The 27,302-nt window shown below is 36.6% G+C and overlaps 1 protein-coding gene across 9 annotated transcripts in view; it reads left to right on the forward strand.

Moving 5' to 3' along the window:
- The window catches only part of LOC121735749 (tubulin polyglutamylase TTLL4-like), a 41,581-nt gene that overhangs the window by 2,617 nt on the left and 11,662 nt on the right, over positions 1–27,302 (forward strand). For 6 of the 9 annotated variants that reach the window (XM_042126668.1, XM_042126670.1, XM_042126667.1 and 3 more), the window contains exons 4-12: positions 3,094–3,168; positions 13,980–14,122; positions 16,844–17,007; positions 17,816–17,893; positions 19,029–19,268; positions 21,159–21,433; positions 22,160–22,367; positions 22,830–22,956; positions 26,109–26,328. In XM_042126668.1, coding sequence (XP_041982602.1) covers positions 3,094–3,168; positions 13,980–14,122; positions 16,844–17,007; positions 17,816–17,893; positions 19,029–19,268; positions 21,159–21,433; positions 22,160–22,367; positions 22,830–22,956; positions 26,109–26,328 — 1,530 coding nt within the window. Of the gene's footprint in view, positions 1–3,093; positions 3,169–12,320; positions 12,458–13,979; positions 14,123–16,843; positions 17,008–17,815; positions 17,894–19,028; positions 19,269–21,158; positions 21,434–22,159; positions 22,368–22,829; positions 22,957–26,108; positions 26,329–27,302 lie in introns of those variants that run through there. The other 3 variants (XM_042126675.1, XM_042126671.1, XM_042126672.1) reach the window with 3 other exon arrangements.

Below are 27,302 nucleotides of genomic sequence, written 5' to 3' on the forward strand. Positions count from 1 at the left end.
CTAGCTTTTACCCGCAGCTTCGCTCGCGTTAAAACGTATTATTATAATATTATAGCTGTTGCCCGCGACTTCGTCCGCATTAACATAGTATAATAACGGAAATGGATAATTTTTTGCCGACGGAAAAGTCCCCTGTATATTGATGAAAGGTCACTCGTAAACTGTATGTTTAGTTTAGGTTGGAATAAATTGACTTTTAAAATATAATAACTATATTCCTACAAAGGAGAATTAAAACTTAACACTAACGACGCTACACCATTTTGATGTAAGCAACAATCCCAGGGATTGAGTTTGGGAGGGCGCAGCCCCCTCCAGTACGGGCCGAGTGCAAAGTCACCCGCATATTATTGAAATGACAGAGCCGAAAAGTGTATGTTTAGTTGTGGTTGTAATAATAACTTTGTTCTTAAAAAGGAAAATTAAAAGTCAACACTAACGACGCGACATCATTTTGATGTTAGCTGACATCCCAGGAGGGGGGGTGGGGGGGTTTGGGGGGCGCAGCCCCCCCTAAGTACGGACCGACGTAAAAGTCCTCCGTATATTATTCAAATGACAGAGCCGAAAAGTGTATGTTTAGTTGTGGTTGTAATAATAACTTTGTTCTTAAAAAGGAAAATTAAAAGTCAACACTAACGACACGACACCATTTTGATGTAAGCAACATTTCCAGGAGGTAGGGGGGGGGGGGGGGGGATTGAGGGGGCGCAGCCAAGTACGGCCGAGGGCAAAGGAATTTTATGGGCTTTCCTTATGTTGAAGACACTTTTTCGATACGAAATGAGTAAAAAACTAAAAAAAATGGAACTTGCCCTGCCCTAGGTAGCCTATGTGCTGACCCGACCCCTTAGTAATATTCAAAATTTGAAGTAAATCTTTTTGAGTTTATCTCGGACATATTATTATATACAGAAAAAAAGATGAAAATTATGAAAACTACATTTTTGGCTCCCATTATATCGATTGTAGATCAGGTCCCAAGTATTATTTTTTTTAAATATTATTCTATGTGCAGAATTGACCCTCTCTTATAATTATGTCACGTATAGATAAAATTTGGTATGGAGATACTTTGAGTACCATAAGACTTATGGTTTGCGCGAAAACTATACAATCGATTGTAATATAAAATCTTACAATCGAATACAATCGATTGTATAGTTTTCAATCGAATACAATCGATTGTATATTTTAGTTTTTTTCACGGCTTAGTTTGCATCCAAAGGATATGCTACCCATACCTTGTAGGCTTGTACTAATACAGTGTGTTAGTGTAAACAAAGTTATCCTTGAAACCATCAAATGAGCCCGTCAAAATGAACATTGAACAACTTTTTCTATGAGAACAATGCTGGGAACTCAAAAAAAAAAAATGCCGTCTACATACCCATACGGATGCCCGGATCGGCAATTTGTATGGATATGAAGACGGTTTTTTTTCTAGTTCTCAGTATTGTTCTCATAGAAAAAGTTGTTCATTTTGAAGGGCTCATTTGATGGTTTCAAGGATAACAGTGTTTACACTAACATCTTGTATATTGTATTCTGTGCTCATAGTTACTACTTTGTTTGTTGTGGTTGATAATTATTTTTAACACAATAATTTATCAATTTAGGATGCGTTATTCTTCCCACACACTTTTTGAATATTGATAAAAGATAAAAAAATACATATATAAATTTTACCGTCCTTGAGTTTAGGGCTATTGCAATCCTAGCCGGTCTGGAAAAAAAACTTGTAATTTTTTTTATAACATATTTTCAGGCAAAAGTCTGATGTTAATGAATCCCCCACAAATATGCGCGAAGTATTAGTAATTGCTTATTTCTAAGTAGGTCACGAGTTCGTCAGCCCTAGGATGTCAGAACTAGTTCACTAATTTCACCTGGCACTCACTAGTATCACCTATTATTACAAAAATACATGGAAAGCGAATTGACCCCAACAACTCTTGTAATACGGCACAAAATTCGGTGCAATACTTCAGTATGATAAGGCTGTTTACAGACTTGTTTTTTTATTTTTATTTTGTAACAGATGATAGACTCAACTGACAGAAAGTAAGGCTAAAATTAATCTACAGGAAGATTAATTATAAATCTACTTTGTTTCGTTACACCTTGTATATTAGGGATACATAGGGTCAATTTATACTAGCGCAGAGGCGAAACTCGAAGCGAAGCAAAGCGAAGCGAAGCGAATTCCCAAATACTGAACACAGAAAATTCAATCTTAACGCCAGAGCGTAACGCATACATTACTTCTGCGAGGCCAATCAGCGTTGGTCGGGCGCATCGACGCGAATTCGCGCGGATGCGCGCGCCGTTTTAAATTTTGGAAGTAATAAAGTGCGTTAAGAGGAGTCCACACCGCCGTTTTTCCATACAAACGCTGTCCCCTGTTTCCTCCCTGGATAATGCCGGTAGAGTTATGATTTTTTTCCTGAATATCTATGGCCACTATTAGCATGTCCCTATGTTTTCTTATTCTATATCTATTATGGTGAGATTTTCCTCGGTGTTCAAACACCCAGAAAACAAAACTGGCTAAAATATACAAAAAAAAATAAAACATAGGAACACAGCTCAAGCCTTGCTTTAATTCTTAATGAAAAAAGTACTTAAATCGGTTAAGTTTCGGAGAAGGCATCAGCGGACAACGAATCGAAGATTTTCTGTTCTTTTATTACAACTTTTGTCGTGTTGTCTCTATCGCGCTCTGCGGTGGTAGACTTGAGATTGGTGAGACAGCTATTTTATTTTCAAATAGCTATTTTCAATTTCTCTCGCCCCTGGTGTATCCTCTTAACGCTTTGGAGTTAAGGAATAAGGTTGAATTTGTTATATTCAGTTTTAATAATTCGCTTCGATGCGCTTCGACTCTACGCTAGCATAAATTGACCCATACACACGCTATACAATTCCTTTCTGAAGGCAAGTCATTGTAGCCCTGACGTCACTGCGACCCTTGAGGATCTATTTACTAATAATACTTTGTTTTGTTGTAAACTGCTTAATTATTGTTGCCTGTTCTTAAAACGTTGAGGACTCATCTTACTTATCCGTTGTTGTACGAAAAATCATTTACAGGAGAGCAAAAGTGGCTATTACAGTCTTGATACTCAAAAATCGGAATCAAAAACAAAATCAAGCTCAAAATTTCAAGTAAGTTTTTTTAAACTCGTAGCTTTGATTGGTATTTGGAAGTAACTTTTCAATATTTTTGTTAGTATTTTTTAGAAGAAAGTATACTACGCTTAACGCTAGTCTATTATTAGTATTAGTAACTAGATGACGGCCGCAACTCCGTTGCGCCAAAATTCGTTTATTGCGTGGGAACCGTATATTTTTTCTGGGTAAAAAGTATCGTATGTCCTTTCTTGGGATTAAAAGAGTTTTTGTACCAAATTTCAGTAAAATCGTTTCAGTGGTTTGGGCCTGAAGAGTTAACAGATCACAGAGAGACTATAATTTATAAAATTATAACTCTATTTGGCCAAAAATGGAAGTTACGCCCTTTCTTCTTATTGGGGCAGTATTATGGATATTATAAAAAAGTTTATTCATTATTATTTTAAACTACGCAGCTAAGAATGTATTGTTTGTATGTGCTGTAAATAGTTGTGTAAACAGCGCTCCAAGCAACGGTAAAGAAAGTCTAGTCTAAACTTAAACATTGCAGCAATCGCAAGCATGTAGCCGGCCTTAATATTTCGCGATTGTTTGTCGCCGTTTCTTTGCGGAACTGGATTTTTTAAAATATGTTTTCGTGTGCGACGAATGACGATATATTTTATTAGTTGATACATCGTCCACCTGTTTTAAGTGTCGTTTCCAGTTTCAAAGATGCCGTCACTGAAGAAAATGTTTAGAAAATTGTGTCATGTACGTTCTTGTGTTGTTTTTTGGCTTCAGTAACATTTATGTAATTGATTGTACTGTCGGTTCTTGGTGGAAATTCATGTTGAACACTAATAAAATACAATTTTTTGTGCACTTTTTCCACTATATTAAGTTATAATAATCTATCTATATCTATACATATTATAAAACAAAGTCGCTTTTCTTCCCTCATGTCCCTTTGTTCCCTTTAATCTTTAAAACTACGCAACTATTTTGATGATTCTTTCAGTTTTAGATAGCCCATTTATCGAGGAAGGCTATAGGCTATATTTTATCACGTTAAGACTAATAGGAGCGAAGAAATAGAGGAAAATGTGGAAAAACGGGGAAAATTATTTGAAAGGGCTAACTTGAACGCGCTAATCTCAGGAACTACTGGTGCGATATGAAAAATTTTTTCAGTGTTAGATAGCCCATATATTGAGGAAAGCTATAGGCTATATTTTATTACGCTAAGACTAATAGGAGAATGTGGAAAAAACGGGGGAAATTATTTGAAAGGGCTTATCTCGCGAACTACTGGAGCAATTTTTATGTTATTTGGCACAGAAAAGAAGTAGACCACGTGAAGGATCATAGGCTATCCATTTTAATCATTTTTTCAGTGGCTATTTTATATACCCGTAAGACGCCGGGGCGGGTCGCTAGTATCTTAATATAGTGGAAAAATTGCACGAAAAATTGTGTTTTAAATGAGTGTTTAGTAACATTTGTCTCAGTCAGTACGCCTCTGTAGTTCAGAAGTAGCTTGGCTCTCACTTTGTAGTTCCGTGGGTTTGATTCCCGCTTTAGCAGTGCCGGATTTACATTTTTATGAGTGTAGGCCACTTCATTTTCGCCGCCCCATGTACGAAATCTGCCGGCCTCCTAGGACGCTGTGGCTCTTAGGACTCTACTGTTTACACGACTCTACCGCCCCTAGGCCGTGGCCTATGCGGCCTATTTACAAATCCATGTTGCGCTTTATAGCAAAAAAATTCCAAGAAGTCAATATAGTCAGTCATCTTTTGACAAGAATGATAATCTCGATGATACATTGACGTGCCATGTTGATAGTGAAGAAACGCCCGAACACCAGCCACTGCATAATACATAATATAATAATATAATTATACTGGATCACCACTTTAAAATTTAAATCGATGATAATCATCAAACTATATATTTTTTAACCGTCTTCCAATAAAGTAGATTCTATATTCGGTTGTGTAATTTTTTTTTTTTCGCCTCCGTGGTCTAGTGGTATTAGAGCGCGGCTCTTGACTCGGAGGTCGTGGGTTGGATTCCCGCGTTGGAACATGTTACTTCCAAGTTTGGTTAGGACAATGTAGGCTGATCACCTGATTGTCTGACAAGTAAGATGATCCATGCGTCGGATGGGCATGTAAAAAGTCGGTCCTGCGCCTGATCACTCGCCAGTCGTGTCGGTCTTCCGTCCCACTGGGTTATGAGAGTAAAGGAATAGAGAGTGCTCTTGTGTACTGCGCACATATTTGGGCACTATAAAATTACTCCTGCGTAGCTGGCCTGGTTTCAATGAAACCGGCCACCGTCACCGAAACCGGTGTGGGAGTTATTATTAATTATATTTTTATTTTATGGTGTTTTCACTTTTCACCGCTTAACTATAAGAGCGTTAAGTATGAGTATAATATCATGGTAAGTCTATCTAGCTAAATCAGCAATTTGGAGACTTGTTAACAATGTAAAGAGCTCCCAATTTCATCTTGAGCCACAGAATATAGTATATAATAAAATGTAAATTAACTTTGAGGGCTACCGAAATTAATTATTAATTTAAAAATAAGAGTAAAGAACTGATGTTTTCTATCGCTTTTTCTTCATGTAAAGAAGTCGCGGACAGAAATAGTAGTTGTCAAATAATAGTGTTAAATTTCATCAAAATCGGTTAGAAGTTCGGGAAGGGAGCCTGTGCAAACAATGTGTAGATTTAAGGTTCGCGCCCACTTTGTCGGCGCGTGCCGGGGCGGGTCGGGGCGCAGCGCAAAATGCGCTATAGCACACTATTACCGGGTCGGGTCGCATCGCATTGACGGATTTTAACGCTCACTGTGCCGGGGCGTGTCATGCCGGGGCGGGTGGCGCCCAACACTTTGACGGATTTTAAGCCGAGGCTTGCCGGGCCGCATCGCATCACATCCGCGCGTCGCTTGCTATAGCACACTGTTGCCGGGGCGCAGCGGGTCTTGCCGGGGCGCAGCGGGTCTTGTCGGGCCGTGTCGCATTGACGGAAATCCGCCGAGCAAAATCCGCGCCGATGCGCCCCGGCACAGTGTGCGATACGCGCATCCGCTTCCATACAAATTGTATGGAGGCGGATTTTTGCGATGCGCCCCGGCACGCTGAGCCCCGGCACGGCCCGTCTCAGTGTGCTCACTCCTTTAAAGTTGGATTCGAAATATTTTGTGCGTTGCGAGAATCTAGTGTTTGTTATTGTTTCTTCAACACATGTTTAGTCTGAACAATAATTATTCGTAATAATGTAAACAAACAGTAGTATTGCCCTTGGAAAAGTGGAACGAAATTATATTGTGTGTCCATTCGATTATGGCACAGGAATCGTACATTTTTTCCGAAAGATCCTCGTAACAAATCTTATCAATATTGTATTAGAGGTTTAGGAGTAAAGAGGTAACAGACATACACACAGACACACTTTCGCATTGATATTTATACTAGATGAAGTCCGCAACCGTTGCGCTGACTGACCTAAGATGAAAATAACTAAATTAAAATTTATAGAAGTAAGACCTTATATGAATAAAAATGTTGAAAACATACTGGAAAATCCCATATAAATGAGAGACATAATAAAAATGTGAATGAATGTAGTTAATATAAAAATATGTAAATTAATTAATGAAAATAACAGAAAAAATTGAAATAAAAACCATGAATGTTGTAAAGGAATTGTATGTAATAAAAATGATAATCAATGTAATCTATATATATAAAAATCAATTGCTGTTCGTTAGTCTCGCTAAAACTCGAGAACGGCTGAACGGATTTATCTTATCTTGGTCTTGAATTATTCGTGGAGGTCTAGGGAAGGTTTAAAAGGTGAGAAAAATTCGAATAATTGCCGGGAAAATCCTCAAAACAGCATTTTTCTATTTCCCATACAAACGTTTTCTAAATAAAATGGAGAGTCAATTTGTAATTTATTACCGCTGCATAAAGTTCAAATTCGCGTGCGCGTTGGAGGACCTAATATCGCGTTCTGAAACTCAACAAAAGTGAAAGTGAATCGCGAACGCGACAAAATTGCATAGTCTCAAAATACATAGTACATAAATAAACACAATTTTAGCTAACTTCAGTTGTTACTCTGTCCGATTATTTTTTTATTTTAGCTAACTTAAGTTGTTACTCTGTCCGATTATTTTTTTAATAAGACTATATAGAAATCGAAAGATAAATCTATATATATAAAAATCAATTGCTGTTCGTTAGTCTCGCTAAAACTCGAGAACGGCTGAACGGATTTATCTTATCTTGGCCAATTTTGATGAAATTTTTTGTGTGTGTTCGTGGAGATTCGAGAATGGTTTAGATTTACAGTTTGGTCTACTGGAAAATGTTTTTTCAATTAATTTCTTATTTATAAGGAGTTGTTGATTTTGGAATGTTTTACATTAGATCCGGCGGACGGCGCTATCATCGCATTCAATATTATTCTATTTCAATTTTAGTTTGTCCTGACAGATGGTGCTACGATTAATTTGAAAAAAATTTTGTTATTCAATTCATGTGCTGATTAAAATATTAAATAAATAACACATAGGCTACAATTTTAACCGACTTTCAAAATGGGGGAGGTGTTATGTTCGTTTTCTTATATTCAACGATTACTCCGCCGTTGGTTAACCGATTTTCAAAATTTTTCTTTTGGTATATAGGGTATCATCCCAATTTGGTATTATATTCAGAAAAGTGATGATCTGATGAAGGATCCATAAGTAATCGAGGGAACTCCTCAAAACTTATAGGGAAACATATGGTGACTTCGGTTTCGTGAGAAGTATTCTAAGCATATGCTACCAACAAGTAAGATTTTGCACCGAGATATACCTGGTATACTGTGGTTCGGAAGGTGCTGAGAGAATTCCTGATTCTTTATAGATACAAGTTTGGGAGTTTCGGCGTTGTTTTAAGAACAGAAAGCATATGCTACTATGCAAATTACATTCTTCATCATCATCATCACTACCATATCATAGTCTTTTAGATCGAGACTCGAGTTTGTCAAGCGATAATTAAAAAAAATCTATATCTACCTAATATTATAAACCTGAAGAGTATGTTTACTTGAACGCGTCAATCTCAGAAACTACAGGTCCGATTTAAAAACTTATCTCAGTGTTAGATAGATCATTTATCGAGTAAGACTCATCATTTATTGAGAAGGTTATATTATATTATTACTCTAAGACTAATACGACAGAAGAAACTCAGGAAAATGTGGGAAAAACGGGGGAAATATTTTTTATGGGAAAATGTACCTACGGATTCTGTAAAATTTCTAATTTACGCGGGCGAAGCCGCGCGGGACATCTAGTTTAGTATAAAATACATGTAAATTAAGTAACGAAAATAAAAGAAAATTTGAAATGTGATCCATGAATCTCGTAAAGAAATTGTATGTAATAAAAATGTAAAAGAAATGTAATATAGTAACATAAAATATAAGTACAGAAAAAGAAACTGTTATAAAAAATTTAATAAAAAAAAAAAATACTAGAAAGAAATAAGAAATAAGATAACATAATGTGAAATAAAAATTGTTAGTAAATAAGAAGTTAAAAATAATACAAATGTAATAAAGTAAAATTGTCCCTTCTCATTGAAGGGGGAACAAGAGGTCCCAGATAGGGGCCATAAAAAAAAAAAACCGTTGCGCCAAAACTTGTATATCGCGCGGGTATCTTACATTTTTCCGGGATAAAAGTATCTTTTGTCCTTTCCCAGGAGTCGGGACTCAAAGTATCTCCATAGTCCATAGCCATACTAAATTTCAGCAAAATTGGTTCAGCGGTTTGGGCAGACAAACAGATAGACACACTTTCGCATTTATAATATTAGTATGGCAGTAGAAATTTGTGGCTTGTATCCAATCGTTTTTAATAATTCTGGTTGAAATTCCATAGTGTTTATAACTCGAGTAAATTATTACAAGTTATTTCTGGAGCACAGGTAATTTTTCGTTTGACTCATCTACGAGTTCTAGGACGAGTCACGTGCTCTTGAATTGATTTCACAACTTTTATAATAAAATGTTCATTACTTTTATAACTTTTGCAATCTTGTTTTCTTTTTAGAACGATATTTTTAGTATGGTAAGAGTAAAATTGCTAGAAAGAGAATGATAGAGGCATCTGTAACTTGCTAGAGCTCTTTGGGCTGTACTATATGTTTGTACGTGGGAGAGCCATGCTTCGGCACGAATGGGCCGGCTCGACCAGAGAAATACCACGGCCTCACAGAAAACCGGCGTGAAACAGCGCTTGCGCTGTGTTTCGCCGAGTGAGTGAGTTTACCGGAGGCCCAATCCCCTACCCCCCTAGAAATGCCGCAGTTGAAAAACAATTTGTTACCCCAGGAGGGTACCAACTGCGTTTTGGTATTTCCGAACCGAATTGTTCGGAATCATACCACCTGCAACTTTTCGCTATCGTCCCACGCGAAAAACATACCATCCTCATCACCTTGATGAGTGGCAGTCTTCCACAGTGCGTTTTTCGCGTAACTTTCTGCCGCGCACTGTAAAACTCTGGAATGAACTGTCACCAACAGTATTTCCGGACCGATACGACCTGCACACCTTCAAGAAAAGAGCGTATTCCCTCTTAAAAGGCCGGCAACGCACCTGCAGCTCTTCTGATGTTGCGAGTGTCCATGGGCGACGGTAGTTGCTTACCATCAGGTTTTGCTCGTTTGCCCCCTTATTTAATAAAAAAAAAAACTATACATATTATTATTATTTATTAGGTACATACTATTTCAGTAAAAATCATCAGTAAATTTAAGTTATCATTAAACCACTCTATCCGCCGTTCTCAGATACGAATTATATATTTAACTGTAATTAAATGAAAATTTTTATATAAGCTGCATACATTATCTGTCAAACTACATTAATCATAATTAGTTAATCATAATTAAATGTCTTTGAGTGCGATATTATGGCCGTCCCCCGAGCAAACAAACTTGACCATACATTTGCCGCGTTGCCGAGATCGCACCAAAACCCTATTTTTTTTTACTTATCTTAGTTCAAAATTAACCTAAATAAAATTAAAACGAGGAATATGTAGTTTATAACATTGTCGATCTATTGGCGTGTGTTTCAAATAAAAGTAATTTGTAAATACTTATATGGAGATGCTGAATGTATGCTTGAATTTTAATAAATTGGATTAACTTTGGAAGCTGATATCACGAGTATAATAAACAAAAGTAGAAAATATAAAACGTGGAAAGGAATGTTGAGATACTGAAGATTATTGCTGTATTTTTATTATAACTCTGTAGCTTTCAAATTATGAGTTTATGAGGCTCTAAATACGGCAAATTGCGGATTCTCTGTAGGGAAGGCCCATAAGACTTAAGTGCGGCTGTCTTCATTCATGTCGTGAAATTGGACTCCAGTCTCCAAGTCCATTTATTTAAGGACACAAACCCTTTTAGCACGTCATTCTCTAGATCTGAAATGACAGAGATATAATATGTATTAAAAATTAATAAGATACCAATGATTGGAGGAAGATTTTGATAAAAACTCCATATTATACTTTCTAACGGACTCGTCAAGTTGTCATTAAAGTTAAGTAGTCAATTAATGTGTGAATGTGTTAGTCGTTACTCATTATGCAATTAAATACCAATCTAACATTAGACTATGAGTAAAGCGTTGGAATTTCACGCGTACTCAAATTCGTCAATGAATAGGAAGTATACACATTACACATCCAAAAATAGACACTGTGTGTAATATAGCGTAAAGTATAAACAACTCTATATTATAATATTTATGTCTTTAAAAATACAAGTGTAAAAAAAGTAATGATACTTCAGGGCAGTGGCTCTCAACCTGTTGGTCGCGACCCCCTGGGGGTTCGCCAAGATAACTATTTCAGTGTAACATGAGGACAATATTATATTCATAAATAATAATAATGCTGGAATCTGGATAGATCGCACATGGCTCATTAGCTCTGTCGGCTGTCCACACTGTGCCTTTTTTTGTTCGTCAAGGGCCTGCGTTATAGCGCAGTCAACAGCGAACGTGAAGCATGTCCGCGACGCATGCCCTCTGACCGTATCCAAAACTACAAAACGTTCGTTGACGCATTCAATTATTGAATGCGCCAAAACGAAAGTTGAATGAAAGAAGATGACGAAAATTGAAGATGAAAGCGCATAGTGTAAACATAGCTATTCGACTATTTCCGCCGGTTTTTGATGTTACAACGTCACACTATTTGTACAGTTGTAACAACATAATCGTGACGCAAACACAAATTTAAATATCGCGTGACGGCAGAATGCGGTAGGCGAAATATGCCGGTGAGAAATAGCTGAAAGTGCATTTTAACTCTTCGATCGGGGATTCTTGGGAATATATTGTTGTCGCGATCACCGGCGATCTTATGGGGCTTGAAAGGTTGAACTATTGCATAGCTTTTATCGCGGGCTTTATAGAAATTCCGTAACGAAAAACACCTAACATTTGTCTAACGTCATCTCACATCCATTCGGCAGACTTCGGCTCGGTGTGGCTCGCCATTGCTATGTCATAGCGTATTAATTTATTTTCTGGATTTTCGTAGAGTCATGTATGTAGATTGTAGAGTATAACAACTTTCCGATAGTATTGGGGCGCTTAACTTTGATTTGAAAAACTAGAATTTGCACTTGGAATAACGAAGACAATTCAGTTTAAAAACATTACACAATAGTAGAGTTGCTGTTGGAAAGTTGTTAGCTATAATTTACTACTATTAAACTGAAATGGAATACTTAATTAAAATTTTCAGTACTTACCTAGTATAGTTGGATAAAAAAAACTACACGAGCGAATTACTAGTTATTTAAATAACAACTTAAAAACTTAAAAAGTCTCCAGAATCAGCTGGACATTCTAGGTCCTAGGTCCTAGGACATTAAATTTTTTCCCGCGCAAAAAACTAGTTTTCAGTTTTACAAAGTTTTCTAGTAAACTCTAAAATTAAAGCTGAGGTGCTGACTGAAGTCTGGAATGTCCCACTTTTAAGCCATTCTCACACTTACCTCGTCCCACACTTGCTGTACCATATTGTCCCATGACCCGGCTTCCTCGGCCTTTGCAGCTATGGCGCTATGCCAATTGTACGAAATGTCAATACGATGCATTAATACTCGCGAGTACGTCGTCGCAACAATACATCTAAAGACCACTTATTTTTAAGTGGTTCTTTTTTTTTTCTTTTTTTTTGTTGAAAGTGCAGTGATGGTGGCAAAAGTGTGCGTGATCGGTTACGGAGTGACGCTGGTATATTTTTTTTGTTCTATTCCCGTTAACCTAATTTCAGGTTAACCTGTTTTTACACGTGATAGAACTCGGTTCTATTCGTGGATTATGTTGAATATAAGTTACCTTTTTATGAAAGGGGTCGAATAATATTTATAAATATTTTGTCAGATATTCTAAGTGGTAGATAACATTTAAATGAATCTTATGATAAATTAAAAAAAAAACAGTAATAGGTACCTAGGTTTTAATTAATTTACATTTTATGGATAAAAAAAAAAGTTCGGTAGGTACTATTTTTTTATTATAATTGATAAGTATTAGAATAAGTTGATATCCAAGCATTTCATTGATTAATTTAATGCAAATCGTTTGAATGTAGTAAAAGCTTAAGGTAGATAATAGATTTACCAATAGGCAATAAATATTGACATTGTAACATACGCTTCTCATATATTGGCATAGTATCATTATTTCGACATATTGACAATATTGGCAACGCTTAATAAGAAGCTTTAATTCACAAATCACTACGAAACGCGACACGAACAGCGTTTTATGTTAGAACTCAACTTCAGGAAAAAACTTAAATGAGTAAAAAATGTGCGGTCTCTAGGGATTAGAACTAAGTACCAAATAGTTTTACCTCTCTCTAAAGTCTAACCCTACTCGCACAATGAAAAAACTTGCCATTGCAGACAAACCGATTACGCAGGGTGAATTTTTAAAAAGGGGGCAAAATTCAAACTGTGATAGCAAAAAATCCATGGAGTCGTGAGCTCGATTTTGAAGGAACTAAAACTCCATTATATTTTTTTAAGCCGGTTTACTAAAAAAATATCATTAAAAATACCCTATAATAGAATTTCTCGTTTAAACTATAATATACTAGCTGTCCCAGTGAACTTCGTGTCACTTTAAAACCTTCCCTGGACTTTTACGAATATTTTAAAACTAAAATTAACCCAATCCGTTCAGCCGTTTTCGAGTTTTAGCGTTACTAACACAATTGAAAATCCATTTTTATATATACATATAGATTTAGGTATATACTGTAGTCTGTGCTATTGAAAGCGTAGGTGATGATATGATAACAAACTTACAGTAAACAATATGATGAGTAACTGTTTACAATTTTTGATCATCTCACGCACTATTGGCTAGTGTTTTATCGTCTTATCTTTCTCTTATGTGCGCATAGTACATTCTTTGTAGTACTTAAGCTGATATTTTGATTGTTATGGTTAATAGGATCTGTGGTTGTAGTAGCTTTATCCTATTCCCGAATACGCTTGTCTAAAGTTTCTAGTATAGGCTAATTATAGTCAATATTTTGTAAATTCACTTATTACATAAAAATTACAAATCACTGATTTCGGTACCATATTATGTCGTTATACGTAACTTTTAATAATGTGTGGCTCGCGACCACATCTTTCAAATCAAAAAGACCATTTATACCGTAGAATATTTTTATCCCACTGTAGAAAAGGAGGTTATTAGTCCCGAAGATTTTTTTACGCAAGTTTCTTTTTTTTTTCAGTCACCCCACAAGGACTCGCACCCCGTTCGGCCGATCAACTCGGGGCTGGCGCAGACGAAGCCCAAACCCAAAAAGAAACCCAAGCCCAAGGTCAAAGTCATGAAGACCGTCAACCAGAGCGTTATAGATGGAGAGATTGACGAGTGAGTATCAACCTTTATGATCGGTCAGTGTTTCCCAAAGTAGTTATAACTTATAAGATTATTTTTGTCAAATGTTTGGTACGTTTTATTAAAAAATTATTACATTTTAATATAGAAATTTCCCAAATACATATATATATATATGTATTTGGGAAATTATATATATATATATATATATATATATATATATATATATATATATATATATATATATATATATATATATATATATATATATATATATATATATATATATTATTAGGTAGATATTTTTTTCCCCCTACACACTCGTACTTACTAGTGGCCCATGCCGAGAAAGAAGTAAAAATAAGATATACTTCTCTTAACTACTACTTCTTGGGATCTTTAGTAAAGTTATAAATGACACACAAAAGAATAATTTCGTTTCAATCTGTTCGCTAGACGCTCGGAAACAATCATCGATACAATGCAACTGCTTATGCTATTTCTGTTCGACGAAAGTGGCCACTCGAGATAAACGTTCATCCCCATAGTCTTTTATGTATAAATCGATTTAAATTTAACTTGTATTAATATTCAATACATCCATACATACTAATATTATAAATGTGATAGTCTATATTTCTGTAACCTCTTCACGCCCAAACCACTGAACCGATTTTGCTGAAATTTGGTATGGTATACTCCCGGGAAAGGACATAGGATATTTTTTATTCCGGAAAATTTAAAGATTTCCGCGCGATAAAGTTTTCTAGTAAAATATAACTTTATACTATTGCTTCGTTCAGTTGACTATAGCCTCTACAATAGTATTATCTTTTCTTAGCTGATCTTTACAAATAACGCGATAGTTATCAGCTCAATCCGTTCTATACTTCTCTGTTCAAAGGTTAGCCAGATATGGTACGATATAAAGAAAATTACCATAATTTCCTTTTTTACCTACTTCAAAGCCAAAAGGAAGGTTAATGATTTTACAGCTTATGTAGCGGCTAAACTATTAAAAATAATCGGCCAAGTGCGAGTTTGACTCGCGCACAAAGGGTTTCGTACCGTTATATAGCAAAAATAGGACAAAAATTGTATTTTTTGTATGCCGCTCTTAATTTTTTATTTTATTTTAGTATTATTATTAAATATTAAAGTACACATATAACAAAAGAATGTGACAAAAATTCAAGTGCCTACCTCATGCTATTATTGACATAGAGCGAAAAAGGCCGAAAAATATAAATTTAAATTTTATTTTGTTTTCAGTATTTGTTGTTATAGCGGCAACAGATACACACAATCTGTGAAAATTTCAGAAGTCTAGCTATAGCGGTTCTTGAGATACAGCCTGGAGACAGACAGACGGACAGTCCCGTCGGTCCCGTTTTTACCCTTTGGGTACAGAACCCTGATAAATAAATAATAATTAATAACCTTACTGGTCCTACTGGTCCGATTTCAACAAATTAGGTATCAATACATTAGTAATGACTAATGAGTAATGACTAATGATGTTGAAAGTTACATAGGCTATTTTTTTCCAACATTTTGTATTTTTACGTAGTCGGGTTATACTTTTCTAAACTTATTAGTTGCTACACTATGAAGAGCAACATTGTGAAAGCGATAAAAGCGCCGAAATAACGCCGTGTGGGTGTTAAGCTTGGAAACCGATGATAGAACAAATGTTTACGTTTGTTCTATCATCGGTTTCCACATTCACAAGGACAATATTGTTCCTAAATTTTTCAAACCAGAGGTTCCTAAATTTTTAAGATAACATCGATCACTTTTATCAAACTTTTGTTTTTTGGAACAATATAAGGGATGGTTTCGTGACCATTATTTTGACCGAATTCCGAATAGCTACCAAGCATTGCATTGCATATTTTGTGCAATTTAAAAATAATAATAATACTTATGTAATATGTATATTATATCCATTGTGCATTTGTATTCCCTTATCTATACTAATATTATAAATCCGAAAGTATCTCTGTCTGTCTGCCTTTCTGTCTCGCTTTCACGCCAAAACTACTGAACCGATTGTAATGAAATTTTGTACACAGCTGATAGTCTAAACTCTAAAGCCTGAGAAAGGACATAGGCTACTTTTTAACTGGAAAAAGGGGTTGTAATTGGGTGAAAATGCGTAAATTTGTTCAAATTAAGTAAGTTTCAAAAATTAATAACAGATGGCGCTAAGAGTCGTGTACATCGCACTTTCGCTTGCTCTTACGTGTTTCTAGGAGGTGGTACCATCTCAAGTTACGTTTTTCGATTCTTTAGATTATTTTACACGCTTTTATATAACTCACTACTCAGTACTTTATCTATGCAGTGACGTAACCATAAACCTATCAATAATAAATTAAAGTTTATAGGTAAAGTTGTGTAATGGCTAAATAAGTTTTACGCATAAATAAAGTTTAATTCAAAATAATGAAATATGATGTGCACACTGCACAGCTGTTTTTGGGTATTTTGATTTAAGGGGTACTAGGGTTTTAAAAAGCTTTTAAAGACAACAATTTTGTTGACATCGCGCGCTATAAACCAAGTCCACGCGGACGAAGTCGCGGGCAACAGCTAGTAGGTTATGTCTATTTTCTTTAATTTATGATGTGCATTTCTAACCGCTTGGTAATATGTATTGTCCATACTTCGTGACCCCCTAGGTTTGTGAACCTACTTTGAGAACCTCTGGATATAATGGATGGATGGTGTTAATTTATTATGCATTTTCAGTTACAACAGCCGCTCTCCGTCGCCGGACGTAGACAGTTGGCAGATGGACACAGAGACAGACATACACACAGACACATCGGACAAACCCCGGACGGACTGCGTCAACAAAATCACTACTAAACTCAACGGAACCATAGTGTCGCCCAAGAAGAATATTCAAAAAGGTATTTTAAAATGTCCGTTATTTTTTTATTTGAATCTTTATCGACCGGTATTGTTTTTAAATTTTTGAATTTAGGATTTCGAATTAATTTTCTAACTTCTTATGCTGGCACTTCAACTGGCTATTTGTATTTGCTATTGGCTATTTGTTGCATTTGCAAAATTATTGACGTATTACACAAACAAGCAAATAAAGGCGAATACGGCTTTCCACACATGGACGTCAAATACCAAACTTTTACTTGGTTTTGTTTACTTGCCTATTTGACTCTTTTGATGTGGGTCAAAAACCGACAAAGGTACGGATACGTGTATATTTGGTATTGGTCATATTTGTCAAATAGGCAAATAAGGCCAATACTTTGTCAAACATACCGTCTACACATGGTGATTGTTTGGTGAATACATCAAATACGCAAATACAAATAGCCATGTGAAGTGCCACCTTTAACTTGAATATTGGCTCAAGTAATGAAGCTATCATATCAACAATAATAATTATTGAAGATAATAATCATACAAAGGTTATTAATGCAAAAATGATTAAATACATAAATATTCATAGTTCCTTTCTCTTCATCTATTTATCGTTGTAAGAAAAAGTGTTTTGTACTTATTACATTTCACTTTATGTATTCATATCTAAAGCCTGGTCCCTAGATTGAGTGAAATTTTGGATGAAGCCTATAACGCTACTTGTTTCGCTCTCAGAACAAACTAATCACTAGATGCATTAGGATTTTTAAATTCTTTCTATATGGCAACCAAACTTACATTATACAAATTCTAAAGCACAAAACTAATTTACAGGTAAAATAAATAGCGATAAAGATCTTATAGAAGCGATGCATTATATAAGCTTACACAAATCCGGACCGACCACCAAAGGTTAATAAATCATTTTAAATGTCATTTTCCTTTGCAATTGCGTTTTAGTTTGAAATTATTTCAGTATTATCTATTTTGTAGCTTTAGTTGAGGGCGATAATGGCCGAGCGTTGGTGTTTGTTTAATAAATTTGAGATAATATGACATGTAATTATTTCCTGCATTCGTGGAGGATTATGTTATTATTGTAGTCAAATATTTGGCTCTGTACCTCCATTTTGCTATTTTAATCTAACATCTATATAGTCCTGTGTGCAGTGGCAATAATACCATCTGGGGCCCGTGGCAAAGGCCCGTGGCAAATTGATGGGTCACATTAGTAAAAATTGACACGTTAATAAAACAGTTAAAATCAATGTATAAAAATATTTCTGAGCTTGGCTTGGCCGGGGCCCTCTTGAGTCGCAGCCCATGATGCTGCCACTCTATTGTCACGCCACTGCCTGTGTGGAACCTATCAAACATGTTGGATTAAAATGTCAAAATCGGTAGACTACTGTTAACATTAAAGTTTAGAACAAACCTACGCGTCAGTGACGGAGCGTCAAGTTGCGTCAAGTTGTCAAATGTGTTTTTTGTATACAAAACACACATTTGACAACTTCAAGGTTCCTTCACGAGTCTTTGTGAAATTGCAATTTATATGATGATAGGTGTTCTAGGTATCAATGCTAGAGAACCTCAAAGCTAGACGAGTGTTTTATTAAGTAAATACTATTTTTTGGGCTTGTATTACTAAATATTAGGTATTATAATGTTAGAAAATATTGAATTTTATGTTATACAACATATCTTCATTTTGATCTGAACATTAACAAAATTTTAAACTTAAAAAATAATATGTCATTCTTTATTGCGTGCTGACTGCTGGCTAAGTGACATCTTAAATCTTAATAGCATTATAGTCACTTTATTTGTTAACATTGAGATCAAAATGAATCTGAACTTGCAGTCCGTCAATAATGTGAAGAAATTAAAAAGTGGCAACATAGTAGTGTCATCCCTTTTTTCGGAGATTGATTTGAAAGGGATGACACTACGATGTTGCCACTTTTTAATTTCTTCACTTTTTTCACAGACTGTGAGAATCTAGTGAATTAGCTTAACATACTTAATGATATCTTAATCTTTACAGACACTCTGCCCGACTCGATAGCTAGCTGTACACGACCGTCACTGTTCCCGCGGGTGCCGCCATATTTAAAATTCGTCCGACACGACGAGACTTCCCCCCTCAAAATCCCCCCAGCCATACAAAAACACCTCAAGTGGAAACTCACCACCATAACGCCGATAGTTGTGAAGAAAACGCTAACTAATTCAGGCTTTAGATTAATCAAGAGTGAATGTGATACAGCAGAATGTCCACAAGAAGGTAATTGGATTTATTTAATTTAACAACCAATTTAACAAAATGAATTTTAGTGCTTAAGGGCTGATGACATTGTTTACGAAATATAATTGGATGCTGCAGCATTTCCTGGAATCTGCGATCGAAGTATTAAGCACTTGTGTATCATCCCATAGAAAAAATACGTATTGAGTTATGCATAGTTGTCATGTTCTTTAGATATAAGACTACATTCATAACTCAACATTTTTTTTGGTGAGGGTACACAACAGCGACCAATTATATTGTTCTGATTTTAAGCGATGTTTTGAAATACTATAATAGGTATATATGAATGTATATAGAGGTCAGTGGCCTTGTTGGTGCAATTAATCGGTTTTTAATAGACCTATTACTAATTAAAAATCTACACTGTATATTGACTGTTAAATTTTATAGACTATTATTGCCATACAATGTTTGTCCTTTTCGGATTCGTTAATAACGTTGCTTGATAGAAAAGGACAAATTAATGTTCCCAAATTAAGTATCTACTAGCTATTTGACCGAGCTTTTTTTTTTTTAATTAAATACGAGCAAACGGGTCACCTGATGGTAAGCAACTACCGTCGCCCATGGACACTCGCAACATCAGAAGAGTTGCAGGTGCGTTGCCGGCCTTTTAAGGGGGAATACGTTCTTTTCTTGAAGGTACGCAGGTCGTATCGGTCCGGAAATACTGCTGGTGACAGTTCATTCCAGAGTTTTACAGTGCGCGGCAGAAAGTTATGCGAAAAACGCTCTGTGGAAGACTGCCACTCATCAAGGTGATGAGGATGGTATGTTTTTGCGTGGGACGATAGCGAAAAGTTGCAGGTGGTATGATTCCGAACAATTCCTCAGAGCACTCCCCGTGATACAACCGATAGAGGATGCTGAGTGAAGCTACATCTCGGCGTAATTCCAGGGGGTCTAAGCTGTTCGAAACACTATGGCAGTCAACAATTTGAACAGCCCTTCGTTGGATACGATCCAGAGGGAGCAGTTGGTATTTTGGCGCCCCTGCCCAGAGATGAGAACAATATTCCATATGAGGCCGAACCTGCGCCTTGTAGAGTTGTAGGCGTTGGTCCGGACTGAAGTACTGTCTCGCTCTGTTAAGAATACCAAGCTTCTTCGAGGCTAATTTGGCCTTACCCTCAAGATGATATCGGAACTGGACTTCGCTCGATATGTTGACGCCAAGTATCTCAATGCTAGGGGAGATGGTTAAAGATGTGCCCTCGAAACGAGGATAAACGACCATTGGTGACTTTTTAGTGGTGAACGCGCAGACTTGTGTCTTGGTGGGGTTGAATTGGACTAAGTTACGTCTACCCCATTCAGAGACCTTCTCCAATGAATTCTCCACCTTAGACACAAGTTCGTTTCGACACTCAGTGACATTTTGCCGAGAAATATTAGGGGAGCCGCAGCATCACCTGTACTATCATCCGCATAGCAATGAATGCCGTTGGTTTGTAACATGTCATTGATATGCAGTATGAATAGAGTAGGCGACAGCACACATCCCTGAGGGACACCAGCATTTCTGACAGCATTATAGACTGAGTTTCCGAGCATTCGCCGTCAACTACGACCTTTATGCTTCTGTCTGCTAAGAAACTAGTGACTCACTTACATAATTTCTCGGGCAGCCCGTATGATGAGCTTTGCTCGGTATTCGATAAAACATGAATAAAATGACATTTTCTAAAAATGATTCCTAGCTAGATCGATTTATCGCCCCCGAAACCTCCTATATACTAAATTTCATGAAAATCGTTGGAGCCGATTCCGAGATTCCAGTTATATAGATTCCAATTATATATATACAAGAATTGCTAGTTTAAAAATGTAAGATAAATTATTTCCATAAAATGTTTATATTTTCAGAAACGTTAGACTGGATCGGCATATGGGGGAAGCACATGAAATCCCTAATGTTCAGAGCGATCAAAGAGGGGCAGAAGATGAACCATTTTCCTGGCACTTTCCAAATCGGCAGAAAGGACAGGCTATGGAGGAATCTTCAGAAGCTATCAGCTAAATATGGTGTCAGTGAGTTCGGGATTATGCCCAAAACGTACGTCCTGCCTCATGATATGAAGATATTGAAACATGAATGGGAGAAACATGTGGCAAATGATGAGAGGTGGATTATAAAACCGGTGAGTAAGGGAGATCGCAGACGACAGACTTTTTGTGCGATCGAGTCTGCGGCGCCCATACAGTCGGCATCGCCGCGCCATGCCTCACTGTATGGGCGCCGCAGACTCGATCGCACAAAAAGTCTGTCGTCTGCGATCTCCCTAAATGTACTGACTCGACTGGTGAGAGATCAACCTACTTTCTTATCTTTATTTAAATTATGGGGCTTTTGCCGCAGAAAAAAAAAAAAAATGCTAAATTAGTAGTTTTTGTCGATGTGAGGGAATAGATGCATTTAATTTAAAATGCATCCAGATGAAATGAAATTACAAATAACCCACCAAGCCTCTCACAATCCTCTCACAACCTCTCACAACGCCCCCATTTTTAGGATTCCGTACCCAAATGGTAAAAACGGGACCCTATTACTGAGACTTCGATGTCTGTCCGTCTGTCTCCAGGCTGTATCTCAAAAACCGCTATAGCTAGACTTCTGAATTTTTCACAGATTATTTTTGTTGCCGCTATAACAACAAATACTAAAAATAAAATAAAGTTATCCGCGCCACTTTGGGAAAGGCTGGTCTAGACAATGGAGGCAAAAATAATAAGATACTATGCATAATATCTTTCTACTTTTGTTTTTTATTAATATTAATTCTATTTCAGCAAATATATGACCATACCCTCTTTGTCAAGACTTTAACCAACTTTTAAACTATATTTTCTCATCATTATTATTTCAGCCCGCGTCAGCCCGAGGCACCGGCATTAAAGTGGTGTCCCGTTGGGCCCAGATACCCAAGAAGAGGCCAGTGGTAGTCCAGCGATATGTCAGTCGCCCCTACCTCATAAACGGCAGCAAGTTTGACCTTAGGTTGTATGTGCTGGTTACATCAGTCCATCCGCTCCGGATATACCTGTATCACGACGGTCTGGCGAGGTTTGCGTCAGGTAAGTTAAAAAGAGTTTAGAAGTTTTTACTTTTTACTTTTTTTAACAGGGTTTTGCCTGTTTTTATATTTCAATATGGGGAAACGCTATGCGCATCCCCGGCAGATTAAAGATATCGGTCGGGGTATGTGGGACTCTCCGAGTAATTACCCACTAAATCCTCCCTTAAAGGCTTACTTACGGGCACAATCTACCCACCGCAACAACAGGGGTTTGCCAACAAATATGGAAACCTTCCATCAGTAAAAGATATGTACTTACACGTCAGCTTGAATTTAATTTAAGCATACACAATACACGCACATACACGGTTATATCAGTTGTTGTTATATTGATATCGAAATTATGCGCACGCACTCTTGCGTACGCATACGTACACTTGCACGCAGAACGGCCAATATAATTAACTTGTAATGTTGTTAAAATTAATGGTGTATAACATTATCTTTATCTAATTTTCAGTGAAATACAACGATGAGTTGTCATCTCTGAACGACCGCTACATGCATTTAACGAACTACTCCATCAACAGACTGTCCAAAAACTACACGCCAAATGAAGACTTCGCCGCGTGCGAGGGCCACAAATGGTAAGAGTATTGTAAAATACCAATTTTAAATACTTAGAATTTTATAATGTGTTCTTTTTTCAACTTGTAGTATAATTTCAAATTTGGGAATAAATAATAAATATGACAGAAATAACCTAACCCTAATTTATACCTGGTTCAGACATACGGAACCATCCAGTACGCCTAGCACGAACAATTGTAAGTTTCGTATCGCAAGCGTATCGAGTTGTCGATACGAAAACGTTAGACAACTTAAGTTGGAAGCACGAAGCACTTTCGAAATAGTATCGAGACCTCGACACGATAACGTTAGTGACGTCACACCAACGTAAATATGAGTGAGCGAAATAGAACGAATGGTCGTAAAATTGAATAAACATTTCATTCATAAAACTAGATACGTATTTAATCAATTAAAAACTTTGTAATTTTAGGGCACTTAAAACATAAACGCTGTTCAAATTATGACGCAATATGACGAAACTGCAGTACAAGTTAATATTATATTCATAAAGATAAATGGTATTTATAAATACAATTTTTCTTTTAATGAAATAAGGGGTCAAACGAGCAAACGGGTGACATGATGGAAAGCAACTACCGTCACCGATGGACACTCGCAGCATCAGAAGAGCTGCAGGTGCGTTGCCGGCCTTTTAAGAGGGAATATGGTAATAGGGGAGGATAGGGAAGGGAATAGGGGAGGGTAGGGAAGGAAATAGGGGAAGGTAGGGAAGGGAAAAGGGCCTCCGGTAAACTCACTCACTCGGCGAAACACAGCGCAAGCGCTGTTTCACGTCGGTTTTCTGTGAGCCCGTGGTATTTCTCCGGTCGAGCCAGCCCATTCGTGCCGAAGCATGGCTCTCCCACGTCACAAATTTATTACTAACACGGTGTTTGGTGAGACTGTATTCCTAAACGAAAGACGCGAAGCACTTGACATTTTTGGTAACTCGAAGCTCATTCAAGGTTAAATTTGTTTTGAAGTGAACTTGTGTTGTGAATGTGGTGTGAAAGTTTTGGAATTATATAATTAACTTCTAAAATATTCTGCTGAAATGAGAACCAGCCACCCGCAATACACCATTATGGTAGAATTTATGGAAAATGATTTACATTTAATTTCATATTTTATTGTTTTAAGAATATTATAATATTAATTTTAATAATCTTTCAAAAGGATATTTCGAACATATTTCTGTAAAGTTTTAAATTTTGGAGAGATAGTGTACCAAAATGCAACACTCACCTTGTTTCTCTTTGTACATTTCCACTTTCAACAATCAATCGCGCCGCAAGATAATAGTACAATGTACTACGTCGTGGGGTGCTCCGTCCTAATCTAAGCATTTTCTCACCAAATAAATCAACACAATCACTTAAATTACTATTTTATTCTCTAAATTTACTCTGACGAAAGTTTTCTCACTGAAATTTTTAAAGTGAATAAACATTCGTGAAACTCGCAAGCCAGCCTTCGACAATTACGATACTATACGTCATTTTATGCCTTCGTGCTAGCTATCTTCATACAAACGGCTCAAGTTACGTTGCGTATTCGATACGATGACGATACGAAACTTACGTCTAAGTGTTCGTGCTCTGGAAATTAGTTTCATTTACGCACACCAGAGGCGCTGTTCAAATTTTCATACAAAATGCTTACGTTAACGATACGAATGTTTTTTCGATAGTAGTTCGTGCTTACCCTACAGTTCACAGTTGAGACTTGAGACTCATACACATGTTCTGCAAACTACTTTCTTTTTTATGTACAGTTATTTTTAGAAATAAGCAAATCTTTGTGTCGTGTTTCCGTGTGAATTGTAACATTGCAATTGTAATGTTTCTTGTGCATAATAAATTAATAAAATTATTAAATGAATAAACTATAGGTCTACCAGAATCTGATGGCAAAAAGTGAGAAAATAGGATTAAAACATTTCGTTCCTTTTCCCTTTAGCGGCTTATTCTGTGTGTGAAACATGCAAATATAAAAATTTATCCAATGATCAAGGATATTTTTTGAAAATCTGCCATCCAAATTTGACATCAGATTGATGGGAGATGGGAGACCTTTACTTATTATATTTTTAAAATGGTGTGTGTACTGTGTAAGCAACTTAATAGTAGGGGAGGTAGTGCTATCGTTTGCTAAGTCATTTCATACCGATCAAATTTTTGTCCAGCGGTAGCTTAATATTTATCAATCAATATAATCAGCGTCAGTCGCCGCACCCGTGGTGGGATGTTAACTGAGAGTATTTCAAAGTTGTAAAAAAAATAATTGCGAAAAGTGATTTTATACCGAATGAAATTTTTATGAATGATTATTGAGGTCATGCTTAACCAAAAATGCACCGTCAGCCGTATCGCAGACGGGGGATTTAACGTCAGTCGCGCTACTGAACTATGGTAAAAAAATTAAAATATAAAGTCATTTCATACCGTACAAAATTTATACAGGTGAATGTTGATACCTTTTTAATAATAAAGACCACCGTCAGTCGTTAATATGCGGGTGGAAAGCCCGTCAGCCAGCGATATAAGCTATAACCAATATAGCCCTACTTCGCGCTCAATGTATCCTGGGGCGTCGCGTAGACGACATTTCCACCTGCAAATATTCAGCTGACGGCGATTTTCGTTTAAATTAACCATAAAATTGTCTCACATAGCAATTTTAAGTAATTAATTCGATAGTCAATATTTGTGATGAAGAATTATATACATTTTACTTTAAAAGCGCCATCTGTTGTTATATACTAAAACTAAAATAGCACCTACCAAACCTAAACGTGTATAATCTAGATATGACCTTTATTGGGTGCGAATTGGGATCTTTTTAATGTCAATTCAATACGATTTCCAACAACAACTTTGAGATACTCTCAATTTTTATTCCACCCATACTGCAGTAGCTGACGATCAAAACTCTTGTGTATTAATAGAATAGTATTATTGTTACGATTTTCGCTCGGTATGAAATGACTTTTTAAAATGAGCGCGACCTCCCCTACTATAAGGACAGGAACTGTGTTATTCTTGCTCTAAGACTTAGTTATAGCTGCTTGTATTGTGTAGTTTAATGTAGTTTCTATTATTCGTAGGTTTAATGACTAGAAACTAAAGAGATAATTAATACAATAATTATTCTATTATAATTCTAGGACACTAGACACACTATTCCAATACCTGAAAACTGAAAAAGCAGTAGATACAGAGGCGCTATGGGAGTCCATCAAGGACCTGGTTATCAAAACAATAATATCTGGAGAAGGAAGCATATCGGCCTTAACCAAAGCCAATGTGGGCTCGCGATATAACTGCTACGAATTGTTCGGTATAGATGTGCTGTTAGATGAGGATTTGAAGCCTTGGTTATTGGAGGTATGTGCTTTATTTAAATGTATAAAAAATTCTCTGATGGATTGTCTTTAGTATGGGATTACGTAGCCTTTGTGTAAGCGACCGAATTTTATGAATTGCTAGTTGACCCTCGCAACTCTGTTGCGTTTATAGTGGGGAAATGTATATTTTTCTGGAATAATAAGCATCCTATGTCCTTTCCCGGGACCCAAAGTATCATATATCGGTTCAGCGGTTGAGGTTCGAGAAGACAACTGCAGACAGAGATAGAAATACTTACGCATTTATGAAATACTTATGGATTTATTTTCTTTTTGGTTGGTTGGTGATTAACTGAATTTTAGCGTTGCCGCGGCCCGCGTTATTAATGGAATGACCGGTGCGAACCCCACCTTTTCAGACGACTTATATTTCTTAGAAACTCTTTATGTCCATACAAACTTTTACCAAAAAGGTGGAAAATAACAATATTATAAAAGGTGGCCCCGTCCGGTTCTTCTCCGGTGGTAGGCCTCATGTAGACGCGACGTTCCAAAAGTGTTAACTTTGTTAACCTATTTAGAAATAAATATGTTTCATTTCATTTCACACATATACTTGACTTAGTATTTGCAAGACTTGATATTGTTACGTGCTAGGGTTCGAGGATTTGGAGAGAAAGACCTGGTGACTCTCTTGAAGACTTTATTAACACTGCACTAAACACTAAGCCACAACACTTAGCACTAAGTCCAAGCACTAATCACTAGGTCCAATCACTAAGCACTATCACTGTCCTAGGTCGTAGCCAAGCCGCAGGTTTCACTGGTTCACTCACTATTGATCACTTGTTGTCACTCCAAAATCGCCTTGATGATAGCTCGAAACGAACTGAACTGCCGCGCCGTCTACCTGCGGCTTTTTACATGGCGAGACGAATTCCAGAAAGTTCCCGATACACTTAAACAAGTAAACAAGTGTCGGAACTTTCTAGGAGGCTCGAGCATGTACCACAA

The sequence above is a fragment of the Aricia agestis genome, chromosome 18 (assembly GCF_905147365.1).
Source record: "Aricia agestis chromosome 18, ilAriAges1.1, whole genome shotgun sequence".
Taxonomy (NCBI): domain Eukaryota; kingdom Metazoa; phylum Arthropoda; class Insecta; order Lepidoptera; family Lycaenidae; genus Aricia; species Aricia agestis.